The 17,095-nt window shown below is 41.4% G+C and overlaps 1 protein-coding gene across 8 annotated transcripts in view; it reads left to right on the top strand.

The window, feature by feature from the left end:
* The window catches only part of INTS8 (integrator complex subunit 8), a 72,047-nt gene that overhangs the window by 19,460 nt on the left and 35,492 nt on the right, over positions 1–17,095 (top strand). For all 8 annotated transcript variants that reach the window (XR_006288430.1, XR_006288429.1, XM_037892267.2 and 5 more), the window contains 5 exons: positions 1,818–1,973; positions 4,540–4,640; positions 5,359–5,500; positions 11,266–11,336; positions 15,811–15,986. Coding sequence is in view for 6 of the 8 variants with exons in the window: in XM_037892267.2 (XP_037748195.1) it covers positions 1,818–1,973; positions 4,540–4,640; positions 5,359–5,500; positions 11,266–11,336; positions 15,811–15,986 (646 nt within the window). In the remaining 2 variants the exon portion in view is untranslated. The remainder of the gene's footprint in view (positions 1–1,817; positions 1,974–4,539; positions 4,641–5,358; positions 5,501–11,265; positions 11,337–15,810; positions 15,987–17,095) is intronic.

Genomic DNA, 17,095 nt, shown 5'->3' with positions numbered 1-17,095 from the left:
TGCCTGTCTTGTATGGTATATATTCACTGGACATTGAGCTTATAGTGGAAAGCTATTGATCTGTAGATTGAAATAACTTTGCAGTGAGCAGCAATTCTATAGCTGTTTCTCTGGGTTGGCAGTGCTTGCTGAAGACTTTTCTCTGCTCAAGATAAATAATTTCCCATTGTAAATTTGTGTGTATTATAAAACCATTTTTTAAAAACCAAAACTTTACTGGGAAGAATCCCATACTTCCACGCTTCTTAATAGTGTCTGCCAGTGATACAAGAATGTTTCCCTGTGGACTTTCTCACTACAGCAGCAAATATTCTGAGGAAAGTTTTGGTTCGGCATATTTCCTACTGTAGTTGAGAAGGTGACAGGCAATTGTTAGGCAAATTTCCATCTCGTTTTGTTTGGATTCTTCACTAAAATAGAGTAGAGATGGAGGAATCGTGGAAAAAGACCACAAATTGTCTTAGGAGCTGAGCTGGATAGCCTTTCTCAGCATATTTTACCATGCCTTGTATATGTTGATATCATTTCATCTTTCTTTATTACCAGAAATCTGGTTGGCAAATGTGCCTTTTTACAAGAGGAAAATGTTTTTATCTACAGATGAGCCTGCTTTAAGTTGATAGAGGTTATAGAATTTCTAGCAGTTGAGAGAAAAACTTGTGGTTTATACCATTGTGAGAAGTTGTCTCCCACAACTAAATCATTGTATTTCAGTCCAGAATTAGCTAAAACTGTTCTCATGCAAAAACCACAAACTTAAAATAACAACCCCCCAAAAAACCACCCACAATTTTTTTTTCTTCAGATATCTTTTAGGATTTGAGACTAGAACTTCTATTTTGTTTATCAACTCATTTTTTCTCCTCTGTCTCTTTAAAACAACTTTAAAAACTACAGTTGCACTCCAGATAGTAGTAGAATTTTGATCTTTTTTAAAGATACAAACTCCGTCAATGTGGCTGTTTTTAAACAGAAGCTTTGTCTCTATCGGCCACCTTCTCTTCTTTGTTTGATTCATTCAGTTAGAGGAAGCTTATTAAAAAAGGGAAAGCTCATGTTGGTTAAATGTAGAAGTTGTGTTAATACAGTGCTAAAGTTATACTAGTTTTAAAATAATTTAGAAAATTCAAAAGTTTAGATTTCCACAGTAGTAATGCCTTGGCTGTGCAGCACATTCTGTGTTCTATGGTATTGTAACAGTAATATATTAAACTACATATTTAAGAACAATAAACAGGAATAGGAGATACATGTGCAATGTGGTTGTTAACATTGCTGTAGAAATCCAGAACACTTTATTTCCTGCTTCTGATTTTTTTAGATTAAAAACTTAATATTCTGTTCATTTTAGGATGTGGGTTTATTTATTTGCATTTAGTTTTGTAGTTCTTCTAAGGTCCTGGAGGGAGGAGGCAAAAGGGGGAAATAAATGGTCAGTAGCTGAATGTGCAAGTGTATCATATCAGTGATCAACTTGGACCAAACTTTCAGTATTACTAAAACAACCTTTAATAAAATCTAAGATGATAAAAATGTTTCCACAATTTAAAAACATTTTCCTGCCTCACTGTGAATCCAAATATGAAATCATAATGAAAGTGGCATTTCTGTCTGCTTAGTCAGTGAAAAATCAAATGGAAAGAGCACATGTGAATAGAAAAAAAAAATTAACTGATTTTTTAAAAATCTTTTGCTTTTATTTAATATTGATAATTCCTTAAAATAGAAGTTGTGAATGCTCAACATTGCTCAGAATTAAGCCCATAATTATTCATAGAATCTAGGTAGCTAAAATTTGATGTGTTCTTATTTTACAGATTGGTTCATCATCACTTCATTGTACCATAGATGAGAAGAGGTTAGCTGGGTACTGTCAAGCTTGTGGAGTTCTTACATCATCTTCCAATAGCACATCACAACAGTCAACTCCTTATAGTCAAATCCATTGCTGTATGAGATGTGGCAACTATCAGGTAAAGTACTGAAAAAACAATTTGGAGTCTTTTGACTTGAGTGAGTTCATATCTAAGATTTCTTCTTCAAGCAGTATCCACAGTGCTCGACTGTAGGTGTGCTTGCGTCCCTGTGCTGCTGATCAGAGAACTTTGGTAGCAATGTCCATTAGGATCACCCATGTGCTGTCTCTCCCCATGCCCTGCCATGAGGCTAGTCAGCACGCAGGCTAACCCACCTCAGTTCCTTCGCAACTGCCCTGGCTAGATCGTTACTTTCTATTTGCATGTCTGTGGTTAGTTAGTATAGTTTTGGTTTTTCTTTACTCTTTCACCCCCCCCCCCCCAATTTGATTTATTTTCCCCCCTGCTTTTTTCTTCCTCGTTGGGGACCCTTCCCCCAGTGAGGTATTCCCGGTTCGCCGGACTTCAAGAAGTGCCTCACTTGCAAGGAAACAATCCTGGTTGCAGACAAGCACTCCCAGTGCGTTTGCTGCCTCAGGGAAGGCCACATCAGCAGAAGTGTGGTTTCTACCAGCAACTTGGGCCACGGTCACATAAGGGTAGAGAGCTCCGACAAGATTATCTTCATGCAGGTGACTCTGAGACCCTCTCAGTACCCACGCCACAAGTCACTTGGCAGACATGAGTCATCCCCAAATTCCTCTATGTCTAAAGGCTCTTGAGTCGAAGAAGCAAATTGCTGACCCTTCTCACAAGTCATCAAAGAAGAGTGGGAAGCACCCGTAGTGAGCCCCAAGATAGGTACCTCTGTGTATCAGACATACCGAGGTCCCTACTTCTCAGTACTGGAATCTCCACACCTAACCTCTGCCTAGCACAGGAATCATCCCTGCTGCCATGAGAGCGAGAGTTCAAACAGTGACCAAAGGAGGTGGTGTGTCAGTACTCCTCCCAGGCTCCATATGGTACTCAATATACGCTCAGATCACCCCACCATCATCGTCCTGGTACGGTCGCCCATGGGCACCACTGGTGGGCTCTGTCACCACCACCCTAGTGGCAACATTGGGACCTTGGGTGCCATATTGCCAGGAAGCCTCTCGAGCTTCGAGCCTCACCCGTGAACCCTTGAGGCACACCCCCTTGGCCTCAGCATCCAGAGCTTCGGTGTCTCCAGAAGACGTTATGGAGGAACCCCGAAGACCATATTCTCCTCCTCCCCAGACAAAGCTGTCATGCTTTCCCCACCATCTCTTGCTGACAACTTTCGTCTCTTCCAGGATTTGGCAAAGAGTTGCAGACACTCTGTCTAAATACCTCTAGAGGAAGTCAAGGATACTCACCATCATCTGCTTGACATTCTCCATTCATCCTCTTCCTCAAATATAGCCCTTCCTATTAACAAGGCCATCTTGTACCTGGCAAGAACCATCTGGCAAACTCCAGTATCAGTAGTGCCTGCCTGCAAGCGGGAGGACAAAAATGCTATGTCCCAGCTAAGGAATCTAACTTCTTCTCCCGCCCTCCACCCAACTCTATCATAGTGGGTATCGTGACCTCCCACGGCCATCAACACCAGATGGGGTCCACTCCCTGTGATAGGGACTGCACACGCCTGGACCTTTTCAAAAGAAAGGTGTAGTCCTCGACCACGCTTCAGTTCTGTATTGCCAACTGCCAAGCCCTCATGGTGAAATATGATTATATAAATTATTGAAAACTGAATGATTTTATTGAACAGCTGCCAGCGTCACATCATGACCAATTAAAGGCCATTATTCAGGAGGGCTAGTTAGTAGCAAAGACAGCCCTCCTCCCCTCTACTTCAGAGTTCTTGTCAATGACTGCGGTAGAGAAGGAACTGAGGGGGTTATTGTGCACTGACTAGCCTCATGACGGGGCATGAGGCTAGAGAGTGCATGTGCAGAGCTAACAGACATTACTCCAAAGTTCTCAGATCAGCAGCTCAGGGATGCAAGCACACCTACTGTGGAGCACCCACAGGGGGGCACATCTTGAAGAACCATTGTTACTGCACAGGGTGAGTAACTTCCTTTTCTCAGGGTGACTATAGTATGCCATGGAGGCATTGTTATCTAGGAATTAGAGCAGTGGTGGGCAACCTGCGGCCCATCAGGGCAAGGACACCAAACTGTTTGTTTACATTTGCACAGCCACCTGCAGCTCCCAGTAGCCGAGGTTCACCATTCCCGGCCACTGGGAGCTGTGGGCGCCGTGCAAATGTAAACAACTGGTCTGGTGGCCTTCCAGCGGCTTGCTCTGACGGGCAGCAGGTTGCCTACCACTGAATTAGAGGGATGTTGCAGTCAAAACTTGTTTCTCTTTCCAACTTTTCTAGTGACTCACTGTGTGACTTTAGGGAAGTAATTTAATCTCTGCTTTGGTTTCCTGATCTGTAAATAGGGTATAAAACCTACCTCATAAAGGAGGTGAAAGGTTTAATGAACAGTTTGTAAAGGGTTTTCAAGGTCTCATTTAGTTGCAGGTTGGGTGGTGGGGACAACTTAGTTTGATCAGTTACATTTGATAGCCTTGTCTATTAATGTGTAGTTAGAGAAATACCGTTTGAAATTGATACAGTATTTATCTGTTTATGTTCTAGGAGTTAGTGAAGATTTTTCTCGAAGATAATCGAACTCTCAGTTTACCTGTTCAGTTCAGACAGTCTGTGCTGAGAGAACTCTTCCAGAAGGCGCAGCAGGGGTGAGTAGTTTAGCATTAGCAGCTGTATAACAGTAATGCCTAGGAGCACCAGTCATGAACCAGGACCCCACTGTGCTAGGTGTACAAACACAGAACAAAAAGTCATTCCCTCCCCCCAGAGATCTTGCTGTCAACTTGAATGATGAATCTTTGAAACTAAAAAAACAATTTTCTATTGTTAATGCTTTCCACAGAAACTGTCTAAAGAATTCAGACACAAGTAGTTAATTGGAGGAAGGTCAGTCTTGTGATGAGAGAAACTGAACATTCTGCATAGATACAATTCCTCAGGCATGTATTTCACTAGTGTCGCGCAATGACAGAACTTCTTATAAAGAAGGGTAACATGGATATGAAACTGTCTATGAAATCTTTTTCACTTAACTGTAAGCTTTAATGCCCTTTAAGAGCTTTCCCAAAACCTGCTACTCTAGTCATAGCTGTTCAGGCAAACCATTTGAAGCCCATGGCTCTGGAGCAGACATGAGCATTCTTAAGAATGTTGGGAGGGGCCCTGATCCAGGACTGAGACCCCGAGGCACTGCTGTAATACAAATAATCATTTTTAAACACTATCTTTTATGGACATGCTCAGAGCAATGTTAGACAACACGGTGTGCTTAAAATGCTGGTGGTTATCTGTTATCCTGTCTAGACACGCTTTGCGTGGCTGTCAAAGAAGGTCTGTAATCTTACTGCGTTTTTTGTATTCATGCAGGAATGATGCTCTAGATGAAATCTGTTTCAGAATCTGTACATGCAACACTGTATGTGATGTAATGCAAGGTCGAGCAATTGGTATTCAGTTTAACCAACTATTTCTTAAACCGAACAAAGAGAAAATAGACTTTCTTCTTGAGGTAAGATGTGAGTCTTGAGACTGAAAGGACACTGTTAACTGAAAAATCTAATTTCTAACACCATAAAATTTGTAAAACTGAAAGATTAGAGGTGAAAATGTTTTTCTCTAATTTTGAGCTTACTTTGTACATTTCAGATGGTTCAGTATATAGTCAGTCCCACTTCTGTGTTGATAGTTGACTCACTTCTTTGATTCAGGAACAGAGGTACCCATTTCTCCAAACGCTGTGGCAGTGAAGCTGCCAAAGTTTCCAAGTTTAATTAGACATTGCCCTGTTTTTCCTTAAACAAAAAATATTTATCTTAATTTCTAAATTATGAAGAATTGTCCTGGAAAATGTATAGATCCGAGAGGAGCCAGAGAGGGGAGTAGAAGAGCATTCAGGGGAAGGAATTTGATGTCCTCCAAGACTCCTTCACTGAGCTGGGGAGGGAAGGAGAAGACAGGGAAGTGTCTTGTTTTTTCTCCTCACCGTCCTTCAGTGGAGCTAAAGTGGGAAGCAGAGAAGTGATCAAGAAGGTTTAAAAGGTTTCTTCCCGATCCCCTAGTGCCACTCCAGGAGCCAGAGAGGGGAGCATCTAGGACAGGCATGGGCAAACTATGGCCCGGGGGCCTCATCTGGCCCTCCAGACGTTTTAATCTGGCCCTCAAGCTCCTGTTGGGGAGCGGGGTCAGGGACTTGCCCCACTCCACGTGGCTTCCGGAAGCAGCGTCATGTCCCCGCTCCGGCTCCCACGCACAGGGGCAGCCTGGGGGCTCTGCAGTCCTCCCCCACCCCAAGTGCTGCCCCCACAGCTCCCATTCGCTGGGAACTGCGGCCAGTAGGAGCTGCAGGGGCAATGCCTGCAGACAGGGCAGCGTCAGAGCCTCATGGCCATGCCTCCGCGTAGGAGCCAGGGGAGGGACATGCTGCTGCTTCTGGAAGCTGCTTGAGTTAAGCATCACCCAGAGCCTGCACCCTTGTCCCCCTCCCATGCCCCACCCCTGTTTCCTCTCCTACCATCTAAACCCCTCGGTCCCAGCCGGGAGCACCCTTCCATGCCCCAACCCCAAATTTTGTGAGCATTCATGGCCCGCCATGCAATTTCCGTACCCAGATGTGGCCCTCGGGTGAAAAAGTTGCCCACCCCTGATCTAGTAGGAAGTCTCTCGTTCCTCAGACCTTTGCAGCGAACCATGGAGTGTGTCCCTAGGACACACCCAGCAACAAGAATTAGAGGCTTCACTCCAGGTCTTCTCTATAGGTTGGAAAGAATAATGCGACTGGGGGGAAGGGGGAGTCCTCTGAACTTCCCAACACGGCCTAGTAGAAACAGTTGGAAGAACAGAAGCTGGGGACCCCTTCATAATGCAGAGGAGAAATATTGAAGAGCAGCCCTTCCGCTATACAACATCGTGGGTTACTGGAGGGAAAAAGGGGAAGGTTGAGACTCTTCCCTCCAATGAGCTGGGTAGGGTCGAGGGAGGGATCTTCATTCCACTATACCCTTTCTGGAAGCCAGAGTCTGCTTAAAGTGGGAACATGATTTCTGGGGGAATCAAGAATTGGATGCCACAGAACATCTTACAGAGGTGACTTGCAAGTTCCTATCAGTACAGGTACTGATTGTTTGTTATGTGCCGATTGAAAAGGAAGACCTCCAATTTCAATACAAAAGCTTAGCTATTTTTAAGGACTGTTGAAGTGGCAGCCAACTGTCTCTCACTCTGTTTGCTGTCTCAGCAAAAACTATGCCAGTGGTTCCACAGCCAGCATGGAATCCTTCTGAAGGACGGACTTTATTTGAGGCGAGTTAAGGAAATGGGTTTTCATTCCCTTGTTAAGTAGCTTCAGGCTTGTTGTTGTTTACCCTAAAACCATTTTTTAAAACTCACTAACCTCAGCCCCATATCTTCTTTCTTCTAGTGGTTTTGTTGGTTTCCTTCCTGTTGGTTTTGACACGTGGTACTTTGTGCTATGTCTAGTATAATGCATGCTGGAGTATTTCATGGAGAATGAGTTGGCAGTCCACAAATTTTGAAGGGTTTTGTTATAATCACTTACATTAAATGCCCCTCCTACCTTTACACTTGGGATATTCAGGGTATAACCCTGTATTTTTTACAGGTAGTTAAAACTTTACAGTTTAACTTTTTAAGATGATATTTTGGGTTAAGCTAAAATTAAAAGTGCTCATGCTCCCAAATCAGTAATAGTGTAGAGTTTTACAAACAAAACATATGAAACTCGCAAAACTGCTTTTTGAGGTGGTTCTAGGTTTCCTGGGCAACAGTCAATAACATCATAAGCAATACTGGCAGTGTAATAAAATGCAAGAACATAAAAGAAAAGTGCCCTTTAAAGAAAAACTGTATAAATGATGATGAAATACCATAAATCTTGGATTTCCAGCTTACTTTAATTCGACAGTCCTGTAAGGAGCACTCATATTTGAAAACACATATGGAAATCACATATGTGATAGCCACTCACTTCAGCAGAAAGAACGAGGAGTACTTGTGGCACCTTAGAGACTAACAAATTTATTTGAGCATAAGCTTTCGTGGGCTAAAGACCACTTCATCAGATGCATGCAGTGGAAAATACAGTAGGAAGATAGATAGATAGATATACAGATAACGTGAAAAAATGGGGGTTGCCATACCAAATGCTAGGCAGCTCTCTAATACCACATTCTACAGGCCATTACCCTCTGATCCCACTGAGGGTTACCAAAAGAAACTACATCATCTGCTCAAGAAACTCCCTGAAAGAGCACAAGAACAAATCTACACAGACATACCCCCTAGAACTCTGACCAGGGGTATTCCCTCTGCTACCCAAGATCCATAAACCTGGAAATCCTGGACGCCTCATCTCAGGCATTGAACCCTGACAGCAGGATTGTCTGGCTATGTAGACTCTCCTCAGGCCCTATGCTAACAGCACTCCTAGCTATTTTTGAGACACCACTGACTTCCTGAAGAAACTACAATCCATCGGTGATCTTCCTGAAAACACCATCCTGGCCACCATGGATGTAGAAGCCCTCTAAACCAACATTCCACACAAAGATGGACTACAAGCCGTCAGGAACGGTATCCCCGACAATGTCACGGCAAACCTGGTGGCTGAACTTCGTGACTTTGTCCTCACCCATAACTATTTCACATTTGGGGACAATGTATACCTTCAAGTCAGCGGCTCTGCTATGAGTACCTGCATGGCCCCACAGTATGCCAACATTTTTATGGCTGACTTAGAACAACGCTTCCTCAGCTCTTGTCCCCTAATGCCCCTACTCTACTTGCGCTACATTGATGACATTGGACCCATGGAAAAGAAGCCCTTGAGGAATTCCACCATGATTTCAACAATTTCCATCCCACCATCAACCTCAGCCTGGACCAGTCCACACAAGAGATCCACTTCCTGGACACTACGGTGCTAATAAGTGACGGTCACATAAACACTACCCTATACCAGAAACCTACTGACCGCTATATTTACCTACATGCCTCCAGCTTTCATCCAGACCACACCACACGATCCATTGTCTAAAGCCAAGCTTTAAGATACAACCGCATTTGCTCCAACCCCTGAGACAAAGACAAACACCTACAAGATCTCTATCAAGCATTCTTACAACTACAGTACCCACCTGCTGAAATGAAGAAACAGATTGACAGAGCCAGAAGAGTACCCAGAAGTCACCTACTACAGGACAGGCCCAACAAAGAAAATAACAGAATGCCACTAGCCATCACCTTCAGCCCCCAACTAAAACCTCTCCAGTGCATCATCAAGGATCTACAACCTATCCTGAAGAACAATCCCTCAATCTCTCAGATCTTGGGAGACAAGCCAGTCCTTGCTTACAGACAGCCCCCCAACCTGAAGCAAATACTTACCAGCAACCAAACAACAAAAACCCTAACCCAGGAACCTATCCTTGCAACAAAACCTGTTGCTAACTCTGTCCACTTATCTATTCAAGGGGCACCATCATAGGGCCTAATCACATCAGCCACACTATCAGAGGCTCGTTCACCTGCACGTCTACCAATGTGATAGATGCCAGAATGTGCCAGCAATGCCCCTCTGACATGTACATTGGCCAAAACGGACAATCTCTATATAAAAGAATAAATGGACACAAATCAGACGTCAAGAATTATAACATTCAAAAACCAGTCGGAGAACACTTCAGCCTCCCTGGACACTCAATTACAGACCTAAAAGTCGCAATTATTCAACAAAAAAAACTTCAAAAACAGACTCCAACGAGAAACAGCAGAACTGGAATTAATCTGCAAACTGGACACCATTAAATTAGACTTGAATAAAGACTGGAAGTGGATGAGTCATTACACTAACTAAAAACTATTTTCCCCATGCTAATTTCCCCCCTACTGTTACTCACACCTTCTTGTCAACTGTTTGAAATGGGCCATCCTGATTATCACTACAAACGTTTTTTTTTTCTCCTGCTAATAGCCCACCTTAATCAATTGGTCTGTTAAGAGTTGGTATAGCAACCCCCATTTTTTCATGGTGGGGGGGGGTGTGTGTGTGTGTGTATGTATGTATATCTTCCTACTGTATTTTCCACTGCATGCATCTGATGAAGTGGGCTTTAGCCCACAAAAGTTATGCTCAAATAAATTTGTTAGTAGTCTTTGTTCTTTCTGCTGATACAGACTAACACGGCTACCACTCTGAAACCACTCACTTCAGTTGCTCTGATCATTTTCTTTAAAAATTTTGGACTGTGTGTAAGAGCAGCATAAAGTTTAGAAAAACGGATCTGCTGAACAAAAGCATTTAAAATCTCTCTCTTCTCAAGAGTTCCTCACAGAGATTAGTCAACTCTTCCAATGAAGCTTCCCTGAGCTATTGCAAATGTGGCCTTTAATTGTGGATGACACCTATTGCAGCCCTTGGAAGGTAGTGAGCTGTGCCTGAGTTGAATTCATGCTCTTTCGTTTCTCTTTATCACTCTGCTGCTGATTCCCAAGTCTCTATTTGTCTGCTAATGTAAGCCACTTCCTGTGCCATTAGTAGTAACTACTTATCTCAAACCTATAGCAAAAACCAGATAAAAGTGCATTGTGCACCAGCCCCCATTGATCCAGCAGCAGTCTCTATTTCCAGTTGACAATGGAAATTAATCCATTTTTGACAAATAAATAAGCTTTATCTTTTTCAAACTGATGTAATAAAATGATTAAATTGCTGATAATTAAATTAAGCATGAAAAGTTACTTAAGTTTCTGTTAATATTGGTAGGTACACAGAGGTTTTGTACCTATAGAACTGACTCACCTAAATATTTCACTTTAATCATTAATTCAGTTAAGTGGACTTGATTGTTACATAGCGGTTGCTTTTGTAGTTTGCTAGATTGTTGCTTTTGCGGTGATTTTAGCAGCATAGATGATGTAATTTTCATATTTGGCTCTTACAGACACCAGCTTTAGGCTCAGGAAGGGAATTGGGTATTAGAGATCGCCATGTGATTCATTACATGCTCCCAAGTTAACCCCTTTTATATACAGGGTTAATGATTGGCTTTCTGATCCCACTGTAACATCAACAGTATTTGGAGGATGGGCTATATTAGCTGGCTTGCCTCCTTCCACAGGGAGAGAAAATTTACGTGATGTTGATTGCTACCAGAGAATGAACAGAAAATTGTGGAAATAACTCTTAACACTGTATATAACCAATGAAAATTCAGAATTCCTAGTGATGCTTAATGATTTAACTCTTAAATTTTCTAGGTTTGTTCAAGGTCAATAAACTTAGAACATGCTTCAGAATCTTTGAAAAGAAAAATGGCCGCTTTTCTCAAGTAAGTACCTGATGTGAGACTGCTTGCACTGTGCAATGCATAGATACTATCTTGGTATGTTAATGTTTCATAAACTTGCAGGTAAAAAATTAGACAAAGAGGGTAACATTTTTCTTTTTGCCCTGTGTCCCATGCTTTCTGGCGAAGGATACTTGGATGTGGGTTCATCTAGAACTCATGGATGAATGTTTTTGAATAAGGCATAGGGGTTGGTCACTTTAGAGAAATGCATGATGCCACCTCCCCTGGGCCTGAGCTTGATGCCATCCACAGCACACCGTTGTTCCATTGCTAGAGTAGGAACTGTCTCTTGGATCATTGTGAAAGTGCTCAACTGCTGCCTCACCCCAAGGGTTACATTTTCAAAATCCTGTTTATAATTAATCAGAAATACTCATGCAACACTCCATACATCACAATCAATTCTTACATAAGAACAACCATATTGGGTCAGACCAAAGGTTCATCTAGCCCAGTATATTATTTTCCAACAGTGGCCAATGCCAGATGCTTCAGAGGGAATGAACAGAACAGGTAATCATCAAGTGATTCATCCCGTCACCCATTCCCAGCTTCTGGCAAAGAGGCTAGGGACACAATCCCTGTCCATCCTGGCTAATAGCCATTGATGGACCTATCCTCCATGAATTTATCTAGTTCTTTTTTGAACCCTGTTATCTTGGCCTTCACTTAGCTCAGAAAGGAGACTGAACTCTTCGCACACAAATGTGTTGCATTTAAATTTTTGTGGAAAAAATAAGCCCCTAGCCAACATAGCTATGCCGGCAAAAAAGCACAGTGTAGATGCAGCTACACCAATATAAGAGTGCTTCTGTCAACATTAGTGGCGTTATTAACCTGACAGGAAAAACTCCTTTCATCACATAAGCTGAATCTACATTAAGGGTATGTCTACACGGGGATGAAAGACCTGTGGCATGACCACGGCTGGCCCAGGGTCAGCTGACTCAGACTCACAGGGCTTGGGCTGCAGAGCTAAAAATTGCTGTGTAGACATTCAGGCTCCAGCCCAAGCCCAAACATCTACACAGCAATTTTTCAACTCTGGAGCTCAAGCACCTTGAGCTAGCGTCAGCTGACCCGGGCTGGCCACAGGGTTTTTTTTAATCCCCGTGTAGACATTCCTTGGGGACGCTACCAGCATAGCTATACTGGCAAAGCATTTGTAATATAGACAAGGCCTTACAAAAAATGCACCTGATTAGGGATTCTGGATTCCATTCCTGTTTCTCCCACAAGAAGGGTGGATTGATTTAAACCAAAGTAATTTAAATCAGAAATTGAAATTATGACTTGAATCACCAAGTAGAAAGCCTCAATTTAAATAACTGATTTGAATCAACTTTTCCAGTAGTACTGCAGTAATCTCCTAAGGAAAGCTGCATTCTCATTGGTTGATATAACCATTAAAACACGTTGATTTAAAACTAAACCGCCTTTACACTGGATTTGGTTTGCTACCTAGGAGGATACGCTATAACTCTGTACATTTATTGAAGCAAATACGTAGCTTAATATTTTCAGATTATTAATATGAATTATACATATTTACTGTGTAAGAAAATGGTGAATGATGTATTGCTTATTTACTAGTTAACTTTTTGCTCATGATTTGTGTCAAGCCACATTAGGATGGTAACTAGAATTTAAGTAAACAGCATATAAAATTTATTTTTATTAAGCAAAACAATCCCATAATAGAGTACATGACCGGCTGTGCCATATTTATAGAGCTCGACCTCCAAAGTTAGGTGTTCAGTTTTTCTTTTTTATAAAAAAGCAGCCTTTAAGTTTTTGATAGAGGCTCTTTAATGAGAACAAAAGAATAAGCATACTGGGTCAGACCAATGGTCCATCTAGCCCAGCATCCTGTCTTCTGACAGTGGCCAATGCCAGATGCTTCAGGGCCAGTGTACAGAATAGGGCAATTTTCAAGTAATCCATAGCCTGTCGTCCAGTCCCATAATCTTGCAGTCAGAGGCTTAGGGGGACACACAACATGGGGTTGCATCCCTAACCATCTTGGCTAATAGCCTTTGATGGACCTATTCTCCATGACCTCATCTAATTCTTTTTTGAACCCAGTTATACTTTTGGCCTCCACAGGTTGCCTGTGTTGTATGAAGATGTACTTCCTTTTGTTTGTTTTAAACCTACAGCCTATTAGGGATCACCCAGTGAACTTGTGTCACTGTGCCTCCCAACTGAGAATACCAAATTCAGGACAAGCTGCTAGGGAAAAAGGGCTGACACATCGCAAAACTGGTGGTTATCCTTCATGAGATGTACCAAACCAGCAACAAAAGTAAACTTCTGTCTCGCCACACCGGCTAACAAGAAGTCAGAAATTCAGACTCCTTAGGTATTCCATTCCTAGATTCAACACCCAGACACTAAACTTAATGATGAGTGGTTATTTAAAACGAATTTCATCAAACAAAAGGGTTCTTCTGATCCCAAAGGACAAGCCACACACCCAGGTCAATATATAACTCAGATCTTACCCAATAATCACGCTGTTGCCAATCCTTTAGTATCTAATATCTAAATGTTTATTTATAAAAAGAAAGAAAGAAAGGTGAGAGTTAAAATTGGTTAAAGGAATCAAATATATGCAGTAATTGCAAAGTTCTTGGATCAGGCTTGTAGCAGTGATGGAATAAACTGCTGGTTTAAGTCTCTGTTTTCTTCTAAATCATTGGAAGGTCCTCAGTCCCTTGGTTAGAATGCTCCCATTAGTGCAAGTTCATAGTCCAGAGGTTTGAGCAGGAAAGAGGCAAAATGGAGGTGATTTTTATAGTTTCTGCTAAGTGAAGGGAAGCCGATTGATCTCACTGTGGAAAATTACAAGTAACAAGATGATATTTGGAGTCACATGGGCAAGTCACTTGTCCATGCATTATTTTGCTTTGTCATAGTGGAGGCCATCACAGGGAAGTCCATTAAGTGTAGATAAGCGTCTCCCATGGTCCATTGTGAGTCGTGTTCCTCAATGAGCCATTTAACTTGAATAGTCCCTTTTAAGATGTGCAGGCTAAATATCTTGTGGGTGTTACTACAGGAGCAAACATTTGAAATATGGGATTTGATTTCCAGTTTTTAAAAGATGCCTTTTTGCCTCTAACTTCCTCATTTATTGTTTTACTGTGTTGTTCAGCCATGGTGGCATTTTTTGTTTTCTCTTACCGTTTTTTGGTGAGGGGAGAGACGGTTGTTTTTGTGTGGAGTGTACATTTAACTTGAGCCTCTGTTACGGTGTTTTTAAAAAGCTTCCATGCCGCTTGCAGGCATTTCACTCTTGTGACTGTTCCTTTTAACTACTCTTTTAACTAGCTTCCTCATTTTTGTGGTGGTCCCCTTTTTGAAGTTAAATGCTATTGTGGTGGGCTTATTTGGTATTCCCCCTCCTGGCTCCCACAAGGATGTTAAATTTAATTACATTATGGTTGCTATGGTGAGCAGTTGAGCTGTAGTCACCTCTTGGACCACATCCTATAAGCCACTTAGGACTAAATCAAAAATTGCCTTTCCCCTTGTGGGTTCTAGGACTTGCTGCTCCAAGAAGTAGTCATTAATGGTGTCTAGAAATTATCTCTGCATCCTGTGGTGGCAAGTACCCAGTCCATATGGGGATAGGTGAAATGCCCCTATATTTTTTTTTTTTCTATTTCTATAGCCCCTGATCTCCCTGAGGATTTCATAATCCTCACCACCATCCTGGGCAGGAGGTCAGTAATATATTCCTACTGCTGTACTCTTATTATTCAAGCATGGAATTTCTATCCATAGAGATTCTGTGTTACCGTTTGGTTCATTCAAGATTTTTACAATATTTGACTGTTTTCTTTCACGTATAGTTCCACTCCCCCACCAGCACAACCCTACTGTCATTCTTATGTATTTTGTACCCTGCTATTATGATGTCCCATTGATTGTCATAATTCCACCAAAAGCATAGTTATTTTTTATTTAGATGTTTTAAGAGATCAGTAAGTTTAGGCCTTAGCATATTTTGTATTAAATTCAGATTTCATTTTAAACAAGTTTATTTTTAAAAAAGAAAAACTTATAATTTAAATAAGTGAAAACAATCCAGTTATTTTTCTTGTAATTCATCATGGCCACAAGCTTTGTGACCTTGGACAATCTGTTACTTTGTGTCTCAGTTCCCCATCAATAAAATACCTTCCTTACAGGACATTGTGGAAATAGGTTTATTAACATTTGTGCTATGGCTGGATATTGCTCTGACCAAAAAAAGACTTTAAATAAACAAATGAATCCATATGCTTTCCACAAAAGGGAATGAATGAAATCTTTTATCTGTAGATGGAAATAATAGCATTATTATTAAGCACAGAAAGTTATTTGAAATGTCATATGTAAGCAATAAAAACTTCTATTTTACTTCAAAGTAATCTCCCAGCTAATGACTAACTTTTAACTTACTCAGGAATATGTGTTTGAGTTTGGAAGATCTTCAGCTTGTCTTCATGATTTCCTCTCATGAGCTGTTCATAACCTTGCTGAAAGATGATGAACGGAAGCTGCTTATTGATCAAATGAGGAAAAGATCACCTCGAATCAATCTGTGCACTAAACCTGTGACTTCGTTTTATGATATTCCAGGTCTGTTTCCCAGCAAGTTTTCTAAATGCTTTAAAGTATTTCTTTTTATGGCCAAAGTGATAGTAATATTCTGATGCATGTTTAAAAAGGAAAAACTTCAGACACTATTATTCCAATCTTTAGTCAATGACTGGGTCTGCACTTTCACTGGGATAGCTATGTCAGTTGTTGTTGTTGTTGTTGTTGTTTTGGTTTTTTTTCACACCCTATTCCTGCAAAAGCCCTACTGTAGCCGCAGTTGCACCAGCAAAGAATTCCTTTTGCTGGTATAGCTTATTTCATTTGGGGAATTGGTATAAGGTATACTGGCAAAAGCACTCTTTTGTCAATATAAGCTACATCTGGGTTAAGAGGGTTTACTGGTATAGCTATACCAGCAAACTCATTCTGGTGCAGACAAAGCCTATGTAATTTAAACTTTTAGATTTTGTTTTAGACCTTCTCACCATCCTTGACTGAAAAACTAAGGTAAATTTTAAATTAGTGCTTGTTTTTACATAATATTTAAGTAACTTTAAAGATGAGTAGCTAGATACTTGGAGAGCTTTCTCTTAATATATCAGTTTAATCTCATTTTTGCCTAATTAAGTCTCAGATTCAAATACAAGATTATTTCAGTTTTTGCAGCATTCTGTTCTATATTTAATTATTGGGTTTGGCCCTTCTTAACTACCAAGGGAAGATAAGTCTGTGTCCATGTCTATGCTACAAACTTTGGTCAATGCAAGTTATGTCGGCATAAAGCCACCGCAGTTAGTATATCATTTTGTGTACGTGCTACTGCACTTACCAGCAGTGCTTGTGTTGATGCATAGTGCAGTACACTATGGGTAAGTGTCCCAGTGTGAAACCCACCATCATCCAATGGTGCTATCTTTTGGAAAGTTTTGGCAATGCATATTAGGGCAGAAATGAGTCACACGGGTGACTGTGAGCAAGGGATCAAATTCCCAGCATGCAACTCTCTCCATCCCATAATGTCACCTGTATCCCATAACTTTCACATCTTTTTTTTTTTTAAAAATCCCACAAATCCTTACAGGCATCCTCACTGTCTGCCATCTCTGGTAGAAGCATGGAGCCTGCACAGCACTGCTCTATTGTCCTAA

Source organism: Chelonia mydas, chromosome 2, assembly GCF_015237465.2.
Source record: "Chelonia mydas isolate rCheMyd1 chromosome 2, rCheMyd1.pri.v2, whole genome shotgun sequence".
Taxonomy (NCBI): domain Eukaryota; kingdom Metazoa; phylum Chordata; order Testudines; family Cheloniidae; genus Chelonia; species Chelonia mydas.
The sequence above is the reverse complement of the archived record's forward strand: the minus strand, read 5'-3'. Positions and strand labels throughout refer to the sequence as shown.